General features: G+C 47.7%; 1 protein-coding gene across 1 annotated transcript in view; it reads left to right on the top strand.

Annotated features, from left to right (window-relative positions):
• Positions 1 to 20,704, top strand: part of smurf2 (SMAD specific E3 ubiquitin protein ligase 2) — a 41,019-nt gene extending 20,315 nt beyond the window's left edge. The window contains exons 4-20 of the mRNA XM_076988754.1: positions 2,540 to 2,673; positions 4,747 to 4,812; positions 5,793 to 5,877; positions 6,059 to 6,142; positions 6,762 to 6,964; positions 7,633 to 7,717; positions 8,897 to 9,055; positions 9,188 to 9,232; positions 11,975 to 12,173; positions 12,870 to 12,973; positions 13,388 to 13,502; positions 13,797 to 13,975; positions 16,331 to 16,468; positions 16,671 to 16,791; positions 17,046 to 17,247; positions 17,849 to 17,924; positions 18,041 to 20,704. Coding sequence (XP_076844869.1) covers positions 2,540 to 2,673; positions 4,747 to 4,812; positions 5,793 to 5,877; positions 6,059 to 6,142; positions 6,762 to 6,964; positions 7,633 to 7,717; positions 8,897 to 9,055; positions 9,188 to 9,232; positions 11,975 to 12,173; positions 12,870 to 12,973; positions 13,388 to 13,502; positions 13,797 to 13,975; positions 16,331 to 16,468; positions 16,671 to 16,791; positions 17,046 to 17,247; positions 17,849 to 17,924; positions 18,041 to 18,140 — 2,095 coding nt within the window. The 3' untranslated portion in view covers positions 18,141 to 20,704. The remainder of the gene's footprint in view (positions 1 to 2,539; positions 2,674 to 4,746; positions 4,813 to 5,792; positions 5,878 to 6,058; positions 6,143 to 6,761; positions 6,965 to 7,632; positions 7,718 to 8,896; positions 9,056 to 9,187; positions 9,233 to 11,974; positions 12,174 to 12,869; positions 12,974 to 13,387; positions 13,503 to 13,796; positions 13,976 to 16,330; positions 16,469 to 16,670; positions 16,792 to 17,045; positions 17,248 to 17,848; positions 17,925 to 18,040) is intronic.
• The last annotated feature ends 602 nt before the right edge of the window (positions 20,705 to 21,306 follow it).

Consider the following 21,306-nt stretch of genomic DNA (forward strand, 5'->3'; position numbering starts at 1 on the left):
CCCCAGGTGCCTGCAGGTGCCTGTATCCAATCGTCTTGGGTAGAGCCATGCAAGAAGATAGATAATACAGACTGAGTGGACATGAATTTAAACCACCACTGATTTAAATGTACGTAGCTCACATGCCAGTGATCAGCATGTGGCTCCGGCAGACTAATCTATAGCAGCATAACTAAAGGGAGGGGTTCAGAGGTGACCACAGGCATGAGGGCTCACTGAGACTTTGCTTTCCAGTCAAGTCATAGTCACAAATAGAGTGATGCCAAGACACAGCTGGATGACAGCATCAACATCTCAGATCACCAGAAATCTCAACGTCTGGGGGCCCCCAAGCCCCTACACCTTACAAGGGGAATTTTAGCTGAAGGCTTGACTAAACAGGTGAGTCTTAAGTCTAGATTTAAAGATTGGAACTGTGTCAGAGTCTCGGATTGGAGCTGGAAGGCTATTCCATAATTGAGGGGCTTTAAAAGAGAAAGCTCTGCCTCCGGCTGTAGTTTTACTAATTTTTGGAACTACGAGAAATCCAGCATTTTGGGAGCGCAAAGGGCGAGATGGGTTGTAGTAATCAATGAGTTCACTCAGATATTGTGGGGCAAGACCATTTAACGCATTATAGGTTAACAGGAGAACTTTAAATTCAATGCGATATTTAATCGGCAGCCAGTGTAGTGCGGCGAGAGTGGGACTAATATGATCGAATTTCCTAGCCTTGGTTAGGACTCTAGCTGCGGCATTTTGTACAAGTTGTAGCTTCTTTATGGACTGTTTAGAGCATCCAATTAGAAGACTATTACAGTAGTCCAATCTCGACAAGACAAAAGCATGAACTAGCTTCTCTGCATCAGCTAATGAAAGTAAGTGTCTCAGCTTGGCAATATTACGTAAATGGAAAAAGGCAGCCTTAGTGACATTGCATACATGTGTGTCAAATGAAAGATCAGAATCAATAGTGACACCTAAACTTTTTGCAGTAGATTTTGGTGTTACTGAAAAACCATCTAGGGTAAGGGGAATATCAGCCCAATTGCTTCTAACAGCTTTAGGCCCAAGAATCAGTACCTCAGTCTTGTCAGAATTTAGTTTAAGAAAATTAGACGCCATCCAGTTTTTAATATCCTGGACGCAGTTCTCAATCTTGAGAGTTGTGGTGGTATCATCTGGATTAGAAGATATATACAACTGAGTATCATCTGCGTAGCAATGGAAGCTAATACCATGCCTACGAATGATAGTGCCCAGTGGTAGCATATATAATGGGAATAATATGGGGCCCAGTACAGATCCTTGTGGGACACCATACTTTACTTTAGAATGCTCAGAGCATTCGTTATTTACTAGCACAAATTGGTAACGATCTGTCAGGTAGGACCTGAACCAGGAGAGTGCTTGACCTCTTATGCCAATGAGTGTCTCCAGTCTATTAAGTAGAATATTATGATCAATGGTGTCAAAAGCAGCACTGAGGTCTAGCAGTATGAGAAACGAAATGTGTCCTTTATCAGAGGATATTAAGAGATCATTCAGTACTTTAGTTAGTGCTGTTTCAGTGCTGTGATGAGCTCTAAATCCAGACTGAAATAACTCTAAGACATGTTCTGTCTGTAAGAAGGAAGAGAGTTGTGAAGAAACTACTTTCTCTAAAATTTTGGATATGAATGACAGATTAGAAATTGGCCTATAGTTGGACAGTTCTTGGGGGTTAAGACCAGGTTTTTTAATTAGCGGCTTGATGACTGCAAGTTTAAATGAACTGGGAACGTAGCCCAGGCTCAGAGAATAATTTATTATAGTAAGCAACGGTTCTACATTGCTGTGCAGTAATTCTTTAAGTAGATGGGTTGGTACAGCATCTAGTATGCATGTGGAGGGTTTAGCAGATTTCACCAGTGAAATAAGCTCCTCACGACCAAGAAGAAGGACTCTAACAGGGCATCAGAGCTGACCAGACAGCTGTCAAGGTGCATTGGCATGTTGACAGGCTCTGAGATAGCACTACTAATGTTTCCCCTAATTTTATCAATCTTATCATTAAAGAATTTCATAAAATTGTTACTGCTACACTCTAGTGGAATAAGAGAATTGTTTTGTTCATGACTCCTCGTAAGGCTGGAAACAGTTTTAAAAAGGAGTCCTGAATTGTTTTTATGTTTTTCTATTAAGGCCGATAAGTATAAGGACTTTGCCATATGGAGGGCATGCTTATATTCAATAAGGCTGCTTTTCCATGATAGTCTATACACTTCTAACTTCATATTTCGCCATTTACGTTCCAGGATCCGCGCGGCTCGTTTGAGGCTACGCGTGTGCTCATTGTACCATGGTGCTATTCTTCTCTCCGTGGCTCTCTTATATCGTAGTGGTGCAACTTTGTCTAAAGCTGTACGAAGGGAAGTCTCGACGTGCTCAGTGAAACGCTCTAGTCCTTCCGGAGCTACAAGTGGATCAGTGTTTGTCAGACCCGGTAAAATATCAGTGAGCGCGGCTATGGTGCTGGGTGTTATAGCTCGTTTAATCTGTGTGTGTTGCCTCTGTGCAGATACATCGGGAAGCTGGACTCGATCACGATCAGCGTGTGGAACCATAAGAAGATACACAAGAAACAGGGCGCAGGATTTCTGGGCTGCGTACGGCTCCTTTCTAACTCCATCAACCGTCTCAAAGACACTGGGTGTAAGTGTGTGTGTGTGTGTGTGTGTGTGTGTGTGTGTGTGTGTGTGTGTGTGTGTGTGTGTGTGTGTGTGTGTGTGTGTGGAGGACTGCACGCGTGTGTGTGTGTGTGTGTGTGTGTGTGTGTGTGTGTGTGTGTGGAGGACTGCACGTGTGTGTGTGTGTGTGTGTGTGTGTGTGTGTGTGTGTGTGTGTGTGTGGAGGACTGCACGCGTGTGTGTGTGTGTGTGTGTGTGGAGGACTGCACGTGTGTGTGTGTGTGTGTGTGTGGAGGACTGCACGTGTGTGTGTTTGTGTGTGTGTGTGTGTGGAGGACTGCACGTGTGTGTGTGTGTGTGTGTGTGTGTGTGTGTGTGTGTGTGTGTGTGTGTGTGTGTGTGTGGAGGACTGCACGTGTGTGTGTGTGTGTGTGTGTGTGTGTGTGTGTGTGGAGGACTGCACGTGTGTGTGTGTGTGTGTGTGTGTGTGTGTGTGGAGGGACTGCACGTGTGTGTGTGTGTGTGTGGAGGACTGCACGTGTGTGTGTGTGTGTGTGTGTGTGTGTGTGTGTGTGTGTGTGTGTGTGTGTGTGTGTGTGGAGGACTGCACGTGTGTGTGTGTGTGTGTGTGTGTGTGTGTGTGTGGAGGACTGCACGTGTGTGTGTGTGTGTGTGTGTGTGTGTGTGTGTGTGTGTGTGTGTCTGTGTGCGTCTCTGTCTAAATGACCTCAACTGTGGTGTCTGCACAGTGTCAGCTGTAGACGTGCAGGAGTGTTGTGGGCGGAGCTGCACTCTCTGAGTTTGGATGGAAATGAGGCGGTTGGTCGGGGGACGGACGTCTCGCGCAGCTTCCACTGTCAGACCTGAGGCTGCGGGACGCCGGGGCAGGAGCAGGACTCCTGCTGTCTGCCACTGTCCTGCTCCCACCTTTCAGTCAGGGGCAATTTTAAAACAACACATTTTCTAGAAATCCTTCAACACGGCTGGTTTCCTGACGGCGTACAGGAAACCACCGACCTCTCCCACAGCTGGGAGGGATTCCTTTCTGCATAGTTTCCTCCTGTCTGTCTGCCTTTCCTCCTGTCTGTCTGCCTTTCCTCCTGTCTGTCTGCCTTTCTTCCTGTCTGTCTGCCTTTCCACCTGTCTGTCTGCCTTTCCTCCTGTCTGTCTGCCTTTCTTCCTGTCTGTCTGCCTTTCCACCTGTCTGTCTGCCTTTCCTGCTGTGTGTCTGCCTTTCCTCCTGTCTGTCTGCCTTTCCTCCTGTCTGTCTGCCTTTCCTCCTGTCTGTCTGCCTTTCCTCCTGTCTGTCTGCCTTTCCTGCTCTCTGTCTGCCTTTCCTGCTGTCTGTCTGCCTTTCCTGCTCTCTGTCTGCCCCTCTGGTGTTGGTCGTCTCTCCCTTATCTTAACTGTTCATCTCATGTCCCTTTAGAACTGTTTCTCTCTCCAGTCCTTCTCCTCTTTTATATCGTGGTCTTTTTGATGTGTGTTTATCATTCTTTCATTTGCAGCTGTTTAGTCGCTGTCTCAGTTGTGTGTGTGTGTGTGTGTGTGTGTGTGTGTGTGTGTGTGTACACACATGCAATTTGACCCATCCCTGTTTAGTCTAGCCATACATTCTGACTTCGCTGTCATTCAGTGTGTGTGTGTGTGTATGTGTGTGTGTGTGTGTGTGTGTGTGTGTGTTTGTTATTCCTGTCCTTCTCTTCCCATGGAGACCTGTAGAAACAGAGAGACTTAGTATCTCTACTTCTTCATTCTGCAAAGGATAAAGCAGGCTTTGTGCACACTGTGGCAACACGTGTGTGTGTGTGTGTGTGTGTGTGTGTGTGTGTGTGTGTGTGTGTGTGTGTGTGTGTGTGTGTGTGAGGTGCTCGTCCAGCCGTGTGCTTCAGGACGTTTCTGGCCACATGGTGGCAGGCTGTGCTGGTCTGACGGAGGCCCACACCTGTTTTCCTCCATCACAGGGTTGAGTGTTCACAGGCTTACAAATATCACCGCTGGCAATGTTACAGGAATTCTCAGCATGTGAGCAAAAATTTCTTGAATATTTAATATTTTCTTAACATGTGTCTCTTTGTCTCCATCCTGCCATTAACAGATCAGAGACTGGATCTCAACAAGTTGGGGCCCAACGACAGCGACACAGTGAGGGGTCAGATAGTAGGTCAGTACAGCTGCCCTCTCCTCACTCACGCCGTCCTGGCCGCGATCACGTCTGCGCCCCTCGGCCTGTCCCACGTGACCCGCAGGAATCTCCGCTCACACTTCTGCCTCGTTCTGTTCGTGTGCTTACGCCATTGGCTAGAACAAACTGACTTGTATTTGACCTGCCCCCCCTCCTTCCTCTCATCGGAAGGAGCGATTTCCACCAGCATTCCTGTCTTCCCACTCAGCCCAGCACATCTGACTTCCATCCCAGGTCAGGAGGGCCCGGGCAGCGCAGCCCCTCTGTAACCACCGTTAAAGCCCACACGTTCCTCTCAGAGCTGGACCCTTCGTTTGGGCACCACCCGGGTCTCGTCTTCCACACACCTCATTCCACACACGCCTCCTGCCTCTCTTGTCATCATTTAGGAGGAACTATAATGAGATTAAGAATAGCTTTTTGTTTTTTTTATGCATGATGAGGCTCAAGATCTCACGGAAGTATTAAGCTGATGATTTCATGAGACACAGAGACCCGTAGCACCACGGTGTAAGATACCAGTCGGTTGGATTTGGTTGGGTTTAAGTGGGAAGGCACGGACTACACCCTGTAAATGGCTCGCGAGACCCCCCCCCCCCCTCCTGCCCCCCACCGCTACGACCCCTCCTGGTCAGAGGTCGCACTCTCGTGAGAAGCCACTCGCGCCTCAGACGTTTCCTGTTCTGTCAGCGTTGGGAACGCTGTAATTACAGGAGTGATGCTCGCCTGTGAAGGCAACGTTCCTGTAAATGTTACACTCTGCATTCCTGAATGCCGTGTAACATTGACCCTACAGCACCTCTCCTCCAGGGGCTCGTGGAGTGAGCTGTATTGATCACTCCGAGCACTCCTAACACACACTGCTTAGGGCTGAAGGTTTCACTCCTGTTTCAAACATCCTCATGAGCGTGAAGAGTTCTTTGCCTGATGTGTCTCCGTCTGGCGTCCTCTGTGTGCAGTGAGTCTTCAGTCCAGAGACAGAATTGGCAGCGGGGGACCAGTGGTAGACTGCAGTCGTCTGTTCGACAACGACCTACCTGATGGGTGAGCTACCGGGGCCAAGTGGTTATATGGTTCACCTTAGAATAAAACTATTTTCACTGCAAACTGGCCTTCCAATGACTGTATTGGGCTCCTAAGGATTGTGTGTGTGTGTGTGTGTGTGTGTGTGTGTGTGTGTGTGTGTGTGTGTGTGTGTGTGTGTGTGTGTGTGTGTGTTCTGCAGCTGGGAGGAGAGGAGGACAGCATCGGGTCGTATCCAGTACCTGAATCACATCACGCGCAGCACGCAGTGGGAGAGACCCACCAGGTGTGTGAGGCCACTCTGGAGATCAGGGTGGCCCCCTGACTCTGGGCCTCCTGACTCTGGCCCCCCTGACTCTGGGCCCCGTGACTCTGGCCCCCCTGACTCTGGGCCCCCTGACTCTGGCCCCCCTGACTCTGGGCCCCCTGACTCTGGGCCTCCTGACTCTGGCCCCCCTGACTCTGGGCCCCCTGACTCTGGCCCCCCTGACTCTGGCCCCCCTGACTCTGGCCCCCCTGACTCTGGCCCCCTTGACTCTGGCCCCCTGACTCTGGGCCCCCTGACTCTGGGCCCCCTGACTCTGGGCCCCCTGACTCTGGGCCCCCTGACTCTGGCCCCCTGACTCTGGGCCCCCTGACTCTGGGCCCCCTGACTCTGGGCCCCCTGACTCTGGCCCCCTGACTCTGGCCCCCCTGACTCTGGCCCCCCTGACTCTGGCCCCCCTGACTCTGGCCCCCTGACTCTGGCCCCCCTGACTCTGGCCCCCTGACTCTGGCCCCCTTTTCTTTCTTTTACGGTAGCGGTCGGACTGATTTGGGGCAAATTAGTCTTAAAGCATTATTGACTTAAATTGCCTTCCTCCTTTCATTTAGCAGACTCTCTGTGCCCCTCCCCTAACCCCCAGGCCAGCGTCGGAGTACTCCAGCCCTGGCCGGCCGCTCAGCTGCCTGGTGGATGAGAACACCCCCATCATGACCCCTAACGGGGCGGCCGGCGTACAGGCGGGAGACCTGCGTGTGCAGGAGAGACGTGTGCGTTCACAGCGCCACCGAAACTACATGAGCAGAACTCACCTGCACACGCCGCCAGACCTGCCCGAGGGCTACGGTTAGTTCACACACACACACACACACACACACACACACACACACACACACACACACACACCAACGAACCCTCGTCAGCCACACCACACGTTTGGGGTTGGTTCATAATGAACACAGATACTGGAGCACCATGTCCGCCAGAGGAATGTTGTTGATGGCTTCACACACACACACACACACACACACTTTGGCTTGTTGAAGTGTGGCGTGTTGCTGAGGGAGCTCGAGTAAAGTTGTGACTCTGTGGAGAGAGAAGTGTGTGTCTCTCCTTGACATGCTGTCATCACCACAGGGTTGGCCAGCAGATGCCCACAGGGACCGTCTGAGCGCATGCGTGCGTGTGTGTGTGTGTGTTTGTTAGTGTGAGTGTGTGAGTGTGTGTGTGTGTTCTCAAGCAGGAAGGCTACGGGCACAGTCGGTGTGTGTGTGTGTGTGGTTGTATCTCTTGTGTAAAAAATGTGTGTGAAAAGTGTGTGTGTACGGGTGTGTGTCTTGGGTATTGGGTGGAGATTACGTACACATGTAGGAGGGAGTGTAGAGTGGAGGTTAAGTGCACGTTGGGGGGGAGGGGTAACAGGCTAAGTGATGTATTGCATGTCAAAAGGAAAGCCAGTTACGTTCATGTCAGCAAGGACTGACCCCGCCCTCTTCTCTCCGATTGGTCCACAGAGCAGCGGACCACACAGCAGGGTCAGGTGTACTTCCTGCACACCCAGACAGGCGTCAGCACGTGGCACGACCCCAGAGTGCCCAGGTAACCCCTGCACACGCACTGTATGTTTCACACTCTGACTTTTAACATGGATTTTTATTCGTTATTTCGTAATGATCCACAGACCTCAAGTCTTTGAAGACTGGAGTCCCAAGTTATTGCAGTGCACAGGGAGGGCAGTGTGTGTGTGTGTGTGTGTGTGTGTGTGTGTGTGTGTGTGTGTGTGTGTGTGTGTGTGTGTGTGTAGGGGGGCTGGTAGTCAGTGGAAACGATGTAGAATTGGAGCGATGTGGGCCAATTTTCTAGCATGTTTTGAACAGACTGAAGAGAGCAAATGAATAAAAATGAAGTTTAGAGTCCAATTCGACCCAGCTTGGGTTCAGGACCTGCATGAAATAAGAACGAGGGTTTTTTACCGATCTGTGCATCTCTGTGCGAAGACGCCTCGTATCTCATCGTTGTGATGGACGTTTAGGTGTATTAGATGATTCCATCCAACTTCTTTTGCAAGTTTTTGCCTTTGTGATCTTCTCACTCTGGTGAACTCACACACTGTCCTCCCTGATAAATATGTAAACCGTAAAAGTAGTTGTGAGGAAATGTGTGAAAGTTGGGAACTGGTGGTCAGCTTTTCGTTCCACTTCGTGTTGATTCAGCGAGTGGCACTTCTGGAACGTCAGAGCTGATGTCCTCATAGGTGTGACGCGTGCACTAAAGCAGGACGGGACCGGTCAGGACCTGCTCTCTCTAAGTCATGGTCCTCCGCTGGAAGAATGGTCTCCTCCCATGGAGCAGTGTCTGCTCTCTGCAAATCAAGGACAGGCACCAAAGGGCCTGTGTGCTTTCTCCAGACCTTTTGGAATTTGGCTTGAAGGTTTTTTTTTTTTCCTTGGTCTTCTCCGTTCGTGTTTCTGCACATTGCTTGTGTCCTGATGCTGGCTGGCCTGTGTTCTGAGGGCTCGGGACTGCGTTCCATCTTTCCTTTGCTTCTCCTTCCTCTTTCTTCCCTCTCTCCACTTTTTCTTTTCTGTTTTTCTTGCTTTGTTTTTTTTTTTTTTTGCATTCCTGTTCACTTTGCTTGCATTCTTTCATTCATCTTTCTCTCTCTCTCCCCTCTTCACTTCCCTCCTTCCAGGGTTTCCTCCTTTTCCCTCTCCCTGCCCTCCTTTGCTCTGTCTTTCTCCCTCATGTCTCACTCCCCTGTCTCTTGTCTTTTTCTAGGGATCTGAGTAATGTCAACTGTGAGGAGCTGGGCCCTCTGCCCCCCGGTTGGGAGATCCGTAACACGGCTACGGGCCGCGTCTACTTCGTGGACCACAACAACCGCACCACGCAGTTCACGGACCCTCGCCTGTCCGCCAACCTGCACCTCGTCCTCAAGTCAGTATCGTCCCGGTCCCATGGCCGTCTAAAACATGCTGAGAGGGGTGGTTGCCATATGGCCATCACCATATCTCACCGCTCACTCCTGACGCTGCGTATTCACTCCTCTCTCTGCACTCTCCCCATCAGCCCCAGTCCCAATGGATCCCGTGGTGCCGGTGAGGCTCCGAACAGGTAAGACATTTGTTCACAGTGTGTGGCTGGTTAATAAGGCTCTTTGGGGGGGAGGGTGGAGAATTAGGGGGGAGTTGGTGTGATGCACAGAGGTGGATCTGGACCAGTTTCCATATGACCTTATTCTGCCTCCCTCTAAAAGCCCCTCTGCTGTGTTTTGTGTGTGTGTGTGTGTGTGTGTGTGTGTGTGTGTGTGTGTGTGTGTGTGTGTGTGTGTGTGTGTGTGTGTGTGTGTGTGTACACCCACATGCCCATATGTACGTGTGTCTTTGCACGCTGCAGGTCAGAGGAATGCAGTGATGAAGAGATCAGGTTTCTCCTTTCCTGTTCTAACAGATCAAAGAACATGTTGTGCACCACTTTCTCTTTCCATACTTTGTCCCTCCTGATTCCAGGAAATTGGTGTGAAATGTTGAGAGCTGCCTGGCGGTGGCGCTGTGCATGAGGCATGCTGGCCGGTCCTGAACCTCCATGTTCCACTCAGTCAAGGCAGAAAGATAATAGACATCATTCGTAACATTCTTAATGAATTGCTACGAGTTTAACTTTGTGTGCCTCACATATGTTAGCATTTAGCTGTGCACTAATTTGAAATCCAGTCCACCCGGTGCAAATATGAGCAGAAGTTTCTGTGTGTGTGTGTGTGTGTGTGTGTGTGTGTGTGTGTGTGTGTGTGTGTGTGTGTGTGTGAGAGACCAAAGAGCAAATAGAAAACACATTTAGGTAGGAACAGTCACGTTGGGGCTTTGAAGATCTTTTTCTGTGAAAGTGAAATTGTCTTCGTTATTGCATGAGGGCTTTTGCAGCCACATTCAGACTTCATTCTGTGAAAGTTTCACCCAGTGAGGGTCACACTTCCTTTCGAGTGACCTTTGTGATTGACCTTCTGTGGTCCGAGCTGTGGACGGACTCGTGTGAAAGCTTCAGAGTGAGACGGTGGACACATGGCTACATGTGTCTTCTCCTGTCTGGGAGGAGCTCCGTCTCTTTGACCTCTGAACCTTCACTCCACCCGCCAGCATATACCAGCACAGTCCCGCTACTGTCCTGTCACGTTACGGTCCTGTGTCCAGTCTTATACAGTACACCCATCTGGAGGACACTCTGTGTGGCCCTCACTGCACATGTACCTGTGTGTGTCTTTTGAACGTCAGGCTTGTGCGTGCTTAGCACTGCTACACAATTCTCCCTCACGTGCCCTCTGCTCTGAGTCTCACGTGCCCTCTGCTCTGAGTCTCACGTGCCCTCTGCTCTGAGTCTCACGTGCCCTCTGCTCTGAGTCTCACGTGCCCTCTGCTCTGAGGCTCACGCGCCCTCTGCTCTGAGGCTCACGCGCCCTCTGCTCTGAGGCTCACGTGCCCTCTGCTCTGAGGCTCACGTGCCCTCTGCTCTGAGTCTCACGTGCCCTCTGCTCTGAGTCTCACGTGCCCTCTGCTCTGAGTCTCACGCGGGAGTGTACCAGGAGGCCAGGGCAGTGGTGGTGGGGTGTTGTGGGGGCGAGATCTCCTCCAGGAGCAGTGGAGGAGAGGGAGGGGGCTGCAGGAGCCTTCCTACACCTCCTGCAGGCCGGCCGTGTCTTCCACTCACCCCCCACCCCCCTCTCACTCACTCCCTCTTCCTTCACTACCTTCCTTCTCTCTTTCCCTTTCTCCCATTCTCTCTCCCTCTCTTCCATCTCTTCTCTCTTCCCTCCCTCCCTTTTCTCTTTTTCCTTCGCTCCTCTTCTTTCTCCTCTATCTCTTACTATCTCTCTCACAGTTCCTCCCTCTCCGTTTCCTCTTCCTCCCTCGGCCCCAGCAACCGCCCCACCATATGTGGTATGTAGTCTGTAGTTCTAGAGTGTGTGTGTGTGTGTGTGTGTGTGTGTGTGTGTGTGTGTGTGTGTGTGTGTGTGTGTGTGTGTGTGTGTGTGTGTGTGTGTGACTGCTCTACTCCCCTCTGCTCAGCAGGGCGAGGCTATGCAGACACCACAGCCGCTCAAGAATGCTGGCAGTCGGAGACAGAGACACACACTGCCTTCTGCTTCACACACACACACTCGTATATTCCACTGTCCCACCACGGCAGTGTGTGTGCACGCTGAATGACAACTAAATGGGGGATGTGTCTACACGTGACTGATGGGGGATGAGTCTACACGTGTAGCATCATCACTGCACTCTTTCCTCCATTTTGCTAACGACACCATAAGGTCCAAGAGCATTAATGCACTTGTTCATATATGGCACTCTGAAAGATGAAATTTTAATCATTTTCTTGGCAAACCGCTCCAAGGTTCAGCTGTGTGAGGGTTCAGCAGTGTGAGGGTTCGGGCGCGTGAGGGTTCATGATGATGCAGTGGTTCAGAGGGCAGTGTTCCTCCAGCGTGGCCCACCGGGCCTGACGTGCCAGCCGGTGGAAGCCTGCACTGAACCGGTGACCTCAGCTAGGGGTCACAGCCCTGCTAAAAGCTTCCTCTATGTGAAAGTGCTTTGTCTTCATTCCTCTGGGCGGTTGGGATCACCAGAGGAGGGAGGGAGGTCTGGGAGCTTCACGCTGGTGCTGTGAGGCTACCTGTCATCTGGCCATGGTAGTGTGTGACTCCATATGTATATGATGAACCAAAACCATTTATACTGCGTGTTCACACATCCTCACAGGTTCTTGCAGGTTTTATTTTGTATTAAAGCTATTAATATTGCACTCATGGATGCTCAGGTGTGCCCTGTCAAGCCTCTTGTGCCTCTCCCCGTCTCTGAGAAGCCGTGCAGGTCAGTTGAAGGACCAGACGCCGTCCGTGTTGTCCCCGGGGAACCTTCCCGAGGAGGCTGAGGCCCTCACCGTGCCCAAGTACAAGCGAGACCTGGTGCAGAAGCTGAAGATCCTCCGGCAGGAGCTGTCCCAGCAGCAGCCACAGGCGGGACACTGTCGCATTGAGGTGTCCCGCGAGGAGATCTTCGAGGTGAGGAACCAGCACGCACTCTCCCGCTGGACTACAGGCGCGTGGGTGCCTGAGTCTGTGAATAAGGACATGATATAAGAACAGTGTAAAGACGCTAGGCAAGAAACTGGGGTTTCATGACCACAGTAAGGGCCCAATCGGGTGTAACGTCCTTGCAAGATGCTCGGATGCTCTGCAGCCGTGGGCCAATCAGCACGTGTGTTTCAGTCGTGTGCCTTCCCCATTCCTCATAGTGCCACAACTTCTTTTGCTCGTTGAGAAGAATGTGGGGAAGAAACAGAGTTTTGGATTCTAGTCAAATGTAGCAGGTTGCGTTACTTGACAGTGTGGTAGAACACTGCAACATCTGGAACATCTCCAACACAATGTTTCTCAATAAACAAAGTTATGGAAAAAAAAAACCATCACAAAAAGATGCCTACACTACCTAGTTCTCTACACTAAAGTCGGATCAGCACTGACCTCATTTTGTGACCAAATCCTGTCGACATTGTTTTGTGACCACGATTATTGTTAACCAAATGCAATAAAGCCCTAATTTGAACCATTGCCTTATATCTCAATACAGGATTTTTTTTCATCTGTGCGGTATCACCTGGAGTTTGAGATTGTCTCTCTAAGAGTATTTGGGCATATTTTGCTGTTGACAGTAGCTCTCCACTGCTGATGCCTCTTTGTGTTTTGGTCCTTCCTAAGGAGTCCTACCGGCAGGTGATGAAGATGAGGCCTAAGGACCTCTGGAAGAGACTGATGGTGAAATTCAGAGGAGAGGAAGGGCTTGACTATGGAGGGGTAGCCAGGTACAAAGTTGATTCAAACTCATCGCCAAAGTCACTGACAGTTTTCATTTTTCAAATTTTCAGGTTTTTGTCTTGTGGGTTAATGAGTCAAAAGATAAATTGCTGTTCTAGATTAATCACTTAACTGTTATTATGTTCATTATGATTTGAAAGAAAGGCGACTGCTGCTTCCGAGTCATTTGAGCCATGAAGCACCTGCTCCTTTGTGGAGCCAGACTAAACACAGTCCCCCTAGTGGTGACAGATGGACATTACATGGTGTATAGCTTGGGGCTCTGGTGCTAGCAGAATCTGAATTGCTACTTCTGAGCATCTCTTGTACTTTGAAAAAAACCGAAATAAGATTTGCCCCATCCATGGTGATTTAAGAGTGGTTCAGTATTTAATAGCCATTTGGTGTTTGTGTGTTTATAGGGAGTGGCTATACCTCCTGTCTCATGAGATGCTGAACCCATACTATGGACTTTTCCAGTACTCCCGTGATGACATCTACACTCTACAGATCAATCCAGACTCTGCCGTCAACCCGGTATATAAACATGTTGAACGTGCCGGCTAACGTAACCCGTTGCGTCTGAGATATTTTAAGATATGTGCAGAACCTTTTGACGTTCAATGCTCCAGCTAACAATCGTAGAATGCACGAGTGACCCTCGTGGTAAACGGCTCACGGGCGTTAACCGTGGTTTTCCATGGCCGACGTGAATTGCGGCAACGATCAAAGCGTGGCCACGTGCGCCGACTGCCGCGGCCACGTGCGCCGACTGCCGTGGTCACGTGCGCCGACTGCCGTGGTCACGTGTGCCGACTACTCTCCTTTCAGGAGCACCTGTCCTACTTCCACTTCGTGGGCCGCATCATGGGCATGGCTGTGTTTCACGGCCACTACATCGACGGAGGCTTCACGCTGCCCTTCTACAAGCAGCTGCTGGGTAAACCCATCACGCTGGACGACATGGAGTCCGTGGACCCAGACCTCCACAACAGCCTGGTCTGGATCCTGTGAGTGCTTCTTCATTCCTGCCTACACCAGACACCCAAGGTTACATGTAGGAATGGGTGGGGGGAAAAGCGATTCGCTCTACCTCAAAAAGCCACAGTGGCATTTTCGCATCAAACAGTAACAGGTGCTTTCGCATAATTCACAAAACATACAAGTGTGTAGTGTGTGCTACATGTAGCAGCTACAAAATATCTTGCTAAAGAAGTGGTGTACAGTGGAACCTCGGTTAGCGAACGCCTCCGATAGCAAACAATTCGGATAACAACCAAAAATGTAGCTAAAAATTTGCACCGTATAGCGAACAGCTACGTCACCCATACATGACCGACCAGCATCTCAGACCAAGAATCATTTGCACTCGAGACACAGTTACGATCGGCCGTTTGTTCTGTACGCATTCTTCTTATTTTGTGATTTTTGTGTTTTATTTTAATAATATAGCCCTCAATCATGGCTCCAAAGAAGATTAAGAGCGATAGTAGCAGTGTACTGAAAAGGAAGCGGCCAACAATTGAATTGAAATGATTTCCAAGTTTGAACAAGGCATGCGTGTGTCGGATATCGCCACACATTTATGTGTACTAAATGTTTTCTTATGTTTAAATGCTTTCTTTAATCTTTTATGTTTATTTAACTCAGTTCATACTGTATTATAACTGTTCTCATTTTAAAAAACATGCCTATTTAGCCTGTAACTTTAATATATTTCTATTTCCTTTATTTCTTATGGGGCAAGTTTTTCGGATTGTGAACATTTTGGGTAGTGACCAACATTTCGGAACGGATTGTGGTCGTTAACCGAGGTTCCACTGTAGGTTGAAGAACCGTCATTTAAAGCCATGATCCAAACACTTGATCGCCAGTACGAGCTACCTGGAACAAAATGCCTCGACCAGATGTTACAACACGTGCTGTTGTTGACTGTAGACAGATCAGTCATCAGTGAACATGACGCCATACGTGTCACTGACCATCCACTTCATCACACCCAACGTGAAATTACAGTTTAAATGTCTTGAAATATCATTTTTCTCAGAAGGTCCCCCAAGCAGCTGGTTGAGAATAAGCGCTACGGAAATGCAGATAATGGAGCCAACACTGCAGCCACAATCAGCCGGCCATGGTTAAACCATTTCGCTCATAATCAGTTTGGCAGTTTCAAAAGCTGTATGGATGAAAATCGAATGCCATTAAATAGCACTGGTGACTGAGGTCATACCACAGTGTATGCACATGTGCACTTCTGGCATGATGTTACATAAATCAGAAGTCACTTATCACTGAATAGGTTCCAGGAACAAGACATGTCTTCTTTATCAAGCATCTTTGGAGTGATGTTTGCAAGATGGTATCGTTTGCAGCCACTGTGTAATATAGTCATATCTGCATGGCACAGCGTTACTGCACAACAGATACCCAGGTGAATTCAAGCTACTCTGAAGGTTAAAGGACGTATAACACAAAATAGGTGTACCTAATATACAGGTGCATCTCCATAAATTAGAATATCATCAAAAAGTGAATTTATTTCAGTAATTCAATACAAAAAGTGAAATGCATATAAAGATTCATGACAAACAGAGTAATTTATTTCAAGTGTTTATTTCTGTTAATGTTGATGATTATGGCTTACAGCCAGGGCCGGAGTGGGACACTTTTTCAGCCCGGGAGTTTCATGCCCAAATCCGGCCCAAAATTATTTCCTCCCCCCCCCCCCCCCCCCCCAATCGGCCCAAACTAGAGACTGACATGAGCCGGCCCATCGGGAATCCTCCCGAATCTCCCGATTAGCCACTCCGGCTCTGCTTACAGCCCATGAAAACCCAAAATCATTCTCAGAAAATTAGAATATTATATAAGACCAAGTATAAGACCAAGTATGTACAGTAAATGTATTCAATACTTGGTCGGGGCTCTTTTTACACAAGTTACTGCGTTAATGTGGCTTGGAGGTGATCAGTCTGTGGTACTGCTGAGGTGTTATGGAAGCCCAGGTTGCTTTGATCGCACCTTCAGCTCGTCTTCATTGTTGGGTCTGGTGTCTCTCATCTTCCTCTTGACAATATCTCATAGATTCTCTATGGTGTTTAGTTCAGGCAAGTTTGTTGGCTAATCAAGCACACTGATACTGTGGTTATTAAAGCAGGTATTAGTAGTTTTGGCAGTGTGGACAGGTGCCAAGTCCTGCTGGAAAATGACATTTTTGCTTTGGTGAAATAAGCCCCTTATCCCACATTTGCTTAGTGGTTGATTTTCCTGGGTAACAGGCATGATACCTACAGCATCACATCTCAGAATGTAAAATGGTGTATTCTGACTTTTTTTTTCCCCCTTTTCAATGTGTGGATCTCTAGTGACAATGACATCACGGGGGTGCTGGACCACACGTTCTGTGTGGAGCACAATGCGTATGGTGAGATCATTCAGCATGAGCTCAAACCCAATGGAAAGAGCATCCCTGTTACCCAGGACACCAAGAAGGAGTACGTCAGGTATGGCTGAACTGGGCCCCTGTTCTGAGCGTGCAGAGCTCCGGTTCCCCACGCTACCCCCTATTACCCCCACGCTACCCCCTATTACCCCCACGCTACCCCTGCTCACCCCTCGCCTCCCCTACACTCCCCCCGACCACTCCCCATGCTTCCTGCCCCCCCCCACCCCGTGTTAACACCACGTGTCTGATCCTGACCCCAGGCTCTATGTGAACTGGCGCTTCCTGCGGGGTATTGAGGCTCAGTTCCTGGCCCTGCAGAAAGGCTTTAACGAGGTCATACCACAGCACCTGCTCAAGGCCTTCGACGAGAAGGAGCTCGAGGTAGCAGCCTGCAGTAGGACTTCACTGTAGCACTTCATTAAGACCATTAGAGCATACAAACACAATTCTTTGTTAGTGTCTGTATTGTTTAGTGGAATATGTTGGTGTGTGTGTGTGTGTGTGTGTGTGTGTGCGTGTGTGTGTGTGTGTGTTCGTTTCTGACATTCGGTCTTTTATATTTGATATTAAGAAGCCATTTGGTGTTGTGGAAGTGGCTCTTATTGCCCCCCGACCCCCTCTCTGCCCTCTCCCAGCTGATCGTGTGTGGCCTGGGGAAGATCGACGTCAACGACTGGAAGTCGAACACGCGGCTCAAGCACTGCACCCCAGACAGCAACATCGTGAAGTGGTTCTGGCGGGCCGTGGAGTCCTTCGACGAGGAGCGGAGGGCTCGGCTCCTGCAGTTCGTCACGGGCTCCTCCAGGGTCCCGCTGCAGGGCTTCAAAGCCCTCCAAGGTGAATCACAGGGCATGCTGGGAAACGTGGATCCCTTACTCAGCACCGTGGTCTGGGAAACACGTAGCCACTAGCATTGTGCTTTGTGTGTTACAACACCTGGCTTGATGTACTGTCTGTTTTCATGTTGCTGTTGTTATTGTATTTTTTTCAGTACGTTCTCTGCTACTAATATGTATTGGGGAAAGTCTGGATGTGTCATTCCATAATCTCAGTTAGCAGAATTTCTTTTTTGTCTTTTTTTATTCACAAAATGGATTTAAAGACAGCTCTGGAGTGCTGTCAACTCCCTCCAGCGTGGTTTTCACAAAGCAGCATATTATCAAACACCAAACTTCATATTGCATTTGTCTTGTTCCACTAATGGCTTTGCAGGGAGACTGCAGCAGTAAACTGCGTCTACCGTGACAGTCCCAAGATCTGCTCACATTTGAAAACAATTTGTCATTGGACTTTATCCTGCTAAACTCCTCCATCTACATGTATTGGTTAGGTCTACTGAGCTTTACTGATGCCACTGCAAGTTCTCACTCTGTGTGTGTGTGTGTGTGTGTTTGTGTGTGCGCGTGTGCGTACGCCTGTGTGTGTATGTGGCACGAAGGAGCTGCAGGCCCACGTCTCTTCACCATCCATCAGATCGATGCCAGCACGGACAACCTGCCCAAAGCCCACACGTGGTGAGTGGAGCCGCTCTGTGAACTCCTGCCCAGTATCAGGAAGGTCTCTCTGGACGCTTGACGTGCTTACCGTAGAACGCTCCACACTGGGTGACTGTGTGTCTGTGTCTCCGCAGCTTCAACCGCATTGACATTCCTCCGTACGAGCACTACGACAAGCTCTACGACAAACTCCTGACAGCCATCGAGGAGACCTGTGGGTTTGCCGTGGAGTGATCGCCTGCCGCTGAAGCGTGTCCGAGGGCAAGACGGGCTGTTTTGAAGAGAGTAGATCTGTTGCTCGGCCAAGGGGTGTGGCGTACGGCCCATAAGCCCTGCCCCCTTTGTCATAGGAGGGGTTGATAATAGGGAATAGGGTGATGAGGGAGGCTGGAAGATCTTGCTGCACTCTGCCTGATTCATATACATGGGGGGGTTCCTGCAGTTCTGCATATTTTTTAAGAGAAGAATTTACTTTTTTTGTTTTTCAGCTGCTAGTAAATTCCTGACTTTATACCTTTTTGGAACATACATAACGGCTCTTCCTCTTCTGTTTTAGCATTAAGGAAAAACAAACAGACAAAAAAGATACAGACAGTATTTTATGTAGCGTCTGTACCCACTGACTGAGGAACATGGCCACAGTGGTGTGGTGCCCACAGCGTTGCTGCATAAGCTAAGACAGGAGCACCGCTGCTCTCGGTGAAGATCAGACGATTGCAAGACGCCCATGGCAAGAAAGGACCAAAGGGACAATTGTGTCTGTCATGTGGTCCAGGAAGCCCTTGTAGCACCTGTAGGGCAGGTCTAAGATCATCAGTATCTTGTTGCACAGTGGACGTTTGGGGCCATGGTCAGGCTGCAAGGTCGTTTTGATAAAGGCACTCGGTTAGGACCCTAGCACAAGTGCCCTAGCACAAGTGCCCTATTGGCTGCTGTTACGCCCCCAGACACCATTGGAACTGCCTGGTCACCATTCAGTAAGACCAGAACCATCAGCACTCTGATGTATAAGCTTCTTTGAACTGAGTGAATGGGTTGGTGGGTATGTGGGCAAAAGATGAGTGATTAGATAGGTAGGCAAGTGTTATTTTTATATGGGGGGGGGGGGGGGGGTCATACACAAATAAAATAAACAAAAATATATAGATATATAATTTATTACCATTATTCCAGAAACATTTGTTTCCAGAGCAAAAATGAAGTAGAAAGTGTACATTGCTTTACCGTGAATGAGATGCAGATTACTTCGATGGCTAATCAAGGAAAGAAAAGATAAAAAAAAAACATTTTTGGTGCCATTACACTCTCTCAAAATGATTTCACTCCATCATGCATGAGTCTCCTAACGCATAACCAAATGTTTCTGTATGCAGATGCCACAGGAGTGTCGTGAATGGTGATGGGGTCACAGACAGATTACATTTTTGCCTTTTAATCATGGATCATTTGTGATTGACCTGTGGTCAGAAAGAGTCCCACTCCAAAACCAAAAATTTTAGGGTTTAATAGAATACTGAGTACTAACACTAATACTGTTCACAGTTAACCCTGGGGAAAATAAGAGGGTTAGAGTTTAGCATAATTAAATATTTCGTTTGGGTGTGTGGGTTTTTGTTTTTCTTGTCCTGTATCTGATCCTCCCACTTAAGCTTCCTAAATCTGAACTGAGAGTATACTTATATTGTTCATGTGGGTTGGATAATGAGTTGATGCAGTTTCAAAGACACAAAAACAAAAAGAGAAACATGTTTTGATTGTTGCCTGGCAGCTTAAGAACCTGGCTATGACGTATTCCAGCTGTTTGCCAATAAACGAGTCAATGTTCTCGTTAACAGGGTACCCAGAACTAGGGGGCGCTGTTGTTGCAGTTGGTTTCGGCAAAAAAATAAATCAACATCAATGATACCTGAATGTCTTGAAAGCATTTCCTTTTTACTATTTGTATTGTATTTCTTTTTTCTTTTTCTTTTTTTATGTGTAATGGTAATTCCAGGGTCATAGGACTCCCCAGAAAAATATTTGGTTCTTATATTATGGGTTGAATTTTTAACTCAATCTAACAATCTAATAACCCTCATATTTATTTTATTTTATAAGCTCATATAGATTGTTGAATGTTTGAAATGCTACATGTCTATAGCAATCCTCTATGACCATGGACTGTTGTTACAACTTGCAAATGCTGAAAATGAATTACGTTTTGCGTTGTTACTTTTTTATAGTGAGGCAAAAGTGAAAAAAGCCTCTTGGCAAATTGATTAAAATATTAAAATATCCTGCGAAGGTGCTTTGTACAGTAATAAAATATCCTTATACGGTTGGCTTTGTGGATCACAGAATCTGTCATATATCTTTAACTTAAATAGAAAATTATTAAAGACAACATTGGGGGGAAAAATACATTTTGCACACATGCAGACTGTAATTGCTGTAAATAATAGGCAAAATCTATTTACCAAACTCTTTATGAACAGACTGATTTTTAAAAAATGTTCTTTATTTACTCATGTCCAGTGCACACATACAGACTCTTGTACTCTTTATTATTTTCTTTTTTTCTCTGAGTCACTCCTTCGTTGTACAGCTGCCTCCAGGATGTTGGGCTCGATGTTGTGTTGGCATGGTAACCCTGAGAGGCATCTCTGGTTTATTTGAGCATGACTTACTAGCAGGACTATATCTCATAGTTGACAGGTGCAATTTGTTTAATGTAACACAATGTAATACATCATTTTTGTAAGAGTATTTTATTTTTGTGTGTAATTAGTTCTGATTAAACTAGCCTTTGGCTGCCCGTATCTCTGTGTACACAAATTGCTGTCTGTTAAATTGCTGTCTCTCTGCATTTAAAAAAATGGTTTGATATCTCGTTCCAAAAGTGTTCATCTTAACCTTTACTCAGTCAAATTAAACTTGAGTTTTTACTGTTTTTAAAATATCATTTTGCTTAATTGTAACTGCAAATTTGAGATGCACAACTACACATTGACACTGCATGACCTTTGCATAGCTTGAAGTGTTCTTTTTCCTGCAAACCACCTATTGTAATTACAATGCTAAGCTAAAGAACTAAGAGCTAACCTAAATAACTTGCCTCTGTTGCAGTTTTTAAAAGCCCCCTGTTTAGAAGACAGACATTCTTATCAGAGATAATGTTCAAATCTCTTACCAGCAAATATATCAAAACTAAGTGATTTAAAAGATTTGAACCAGTAGATGTAGGCCAAATATGTGAGTTTCTGTAGCTGACAATAGATCAAAATGATCCTTGATTTATTTTTTTTAGACACATACCTAGAATGCATTTGTTTTAGAATGTATAAAGCTTGTTGAATCTCTTAATATTGTGCAGAATATAGGTGCTGGTCATAAAATTATAATAACATAAAAGTGGTGATTT

This window comes from Brachyhypopomus gauderio, unplaced genomic scaffold, assembly GCF_052324685.1.
Source record: "Brachyhypopomus gauderio isolate BG-103 unplaced genomic scaffold, BGAUD_0.2 sc63, whole genome shotgun sequence".
Lineage (NCBI taxonomy): Eukaryota > Metazoa > Chordata > Actinopteri > Gymnotiformes > Hypopomidae > Brachyhypopomus > Brachyhypopomus gauderio.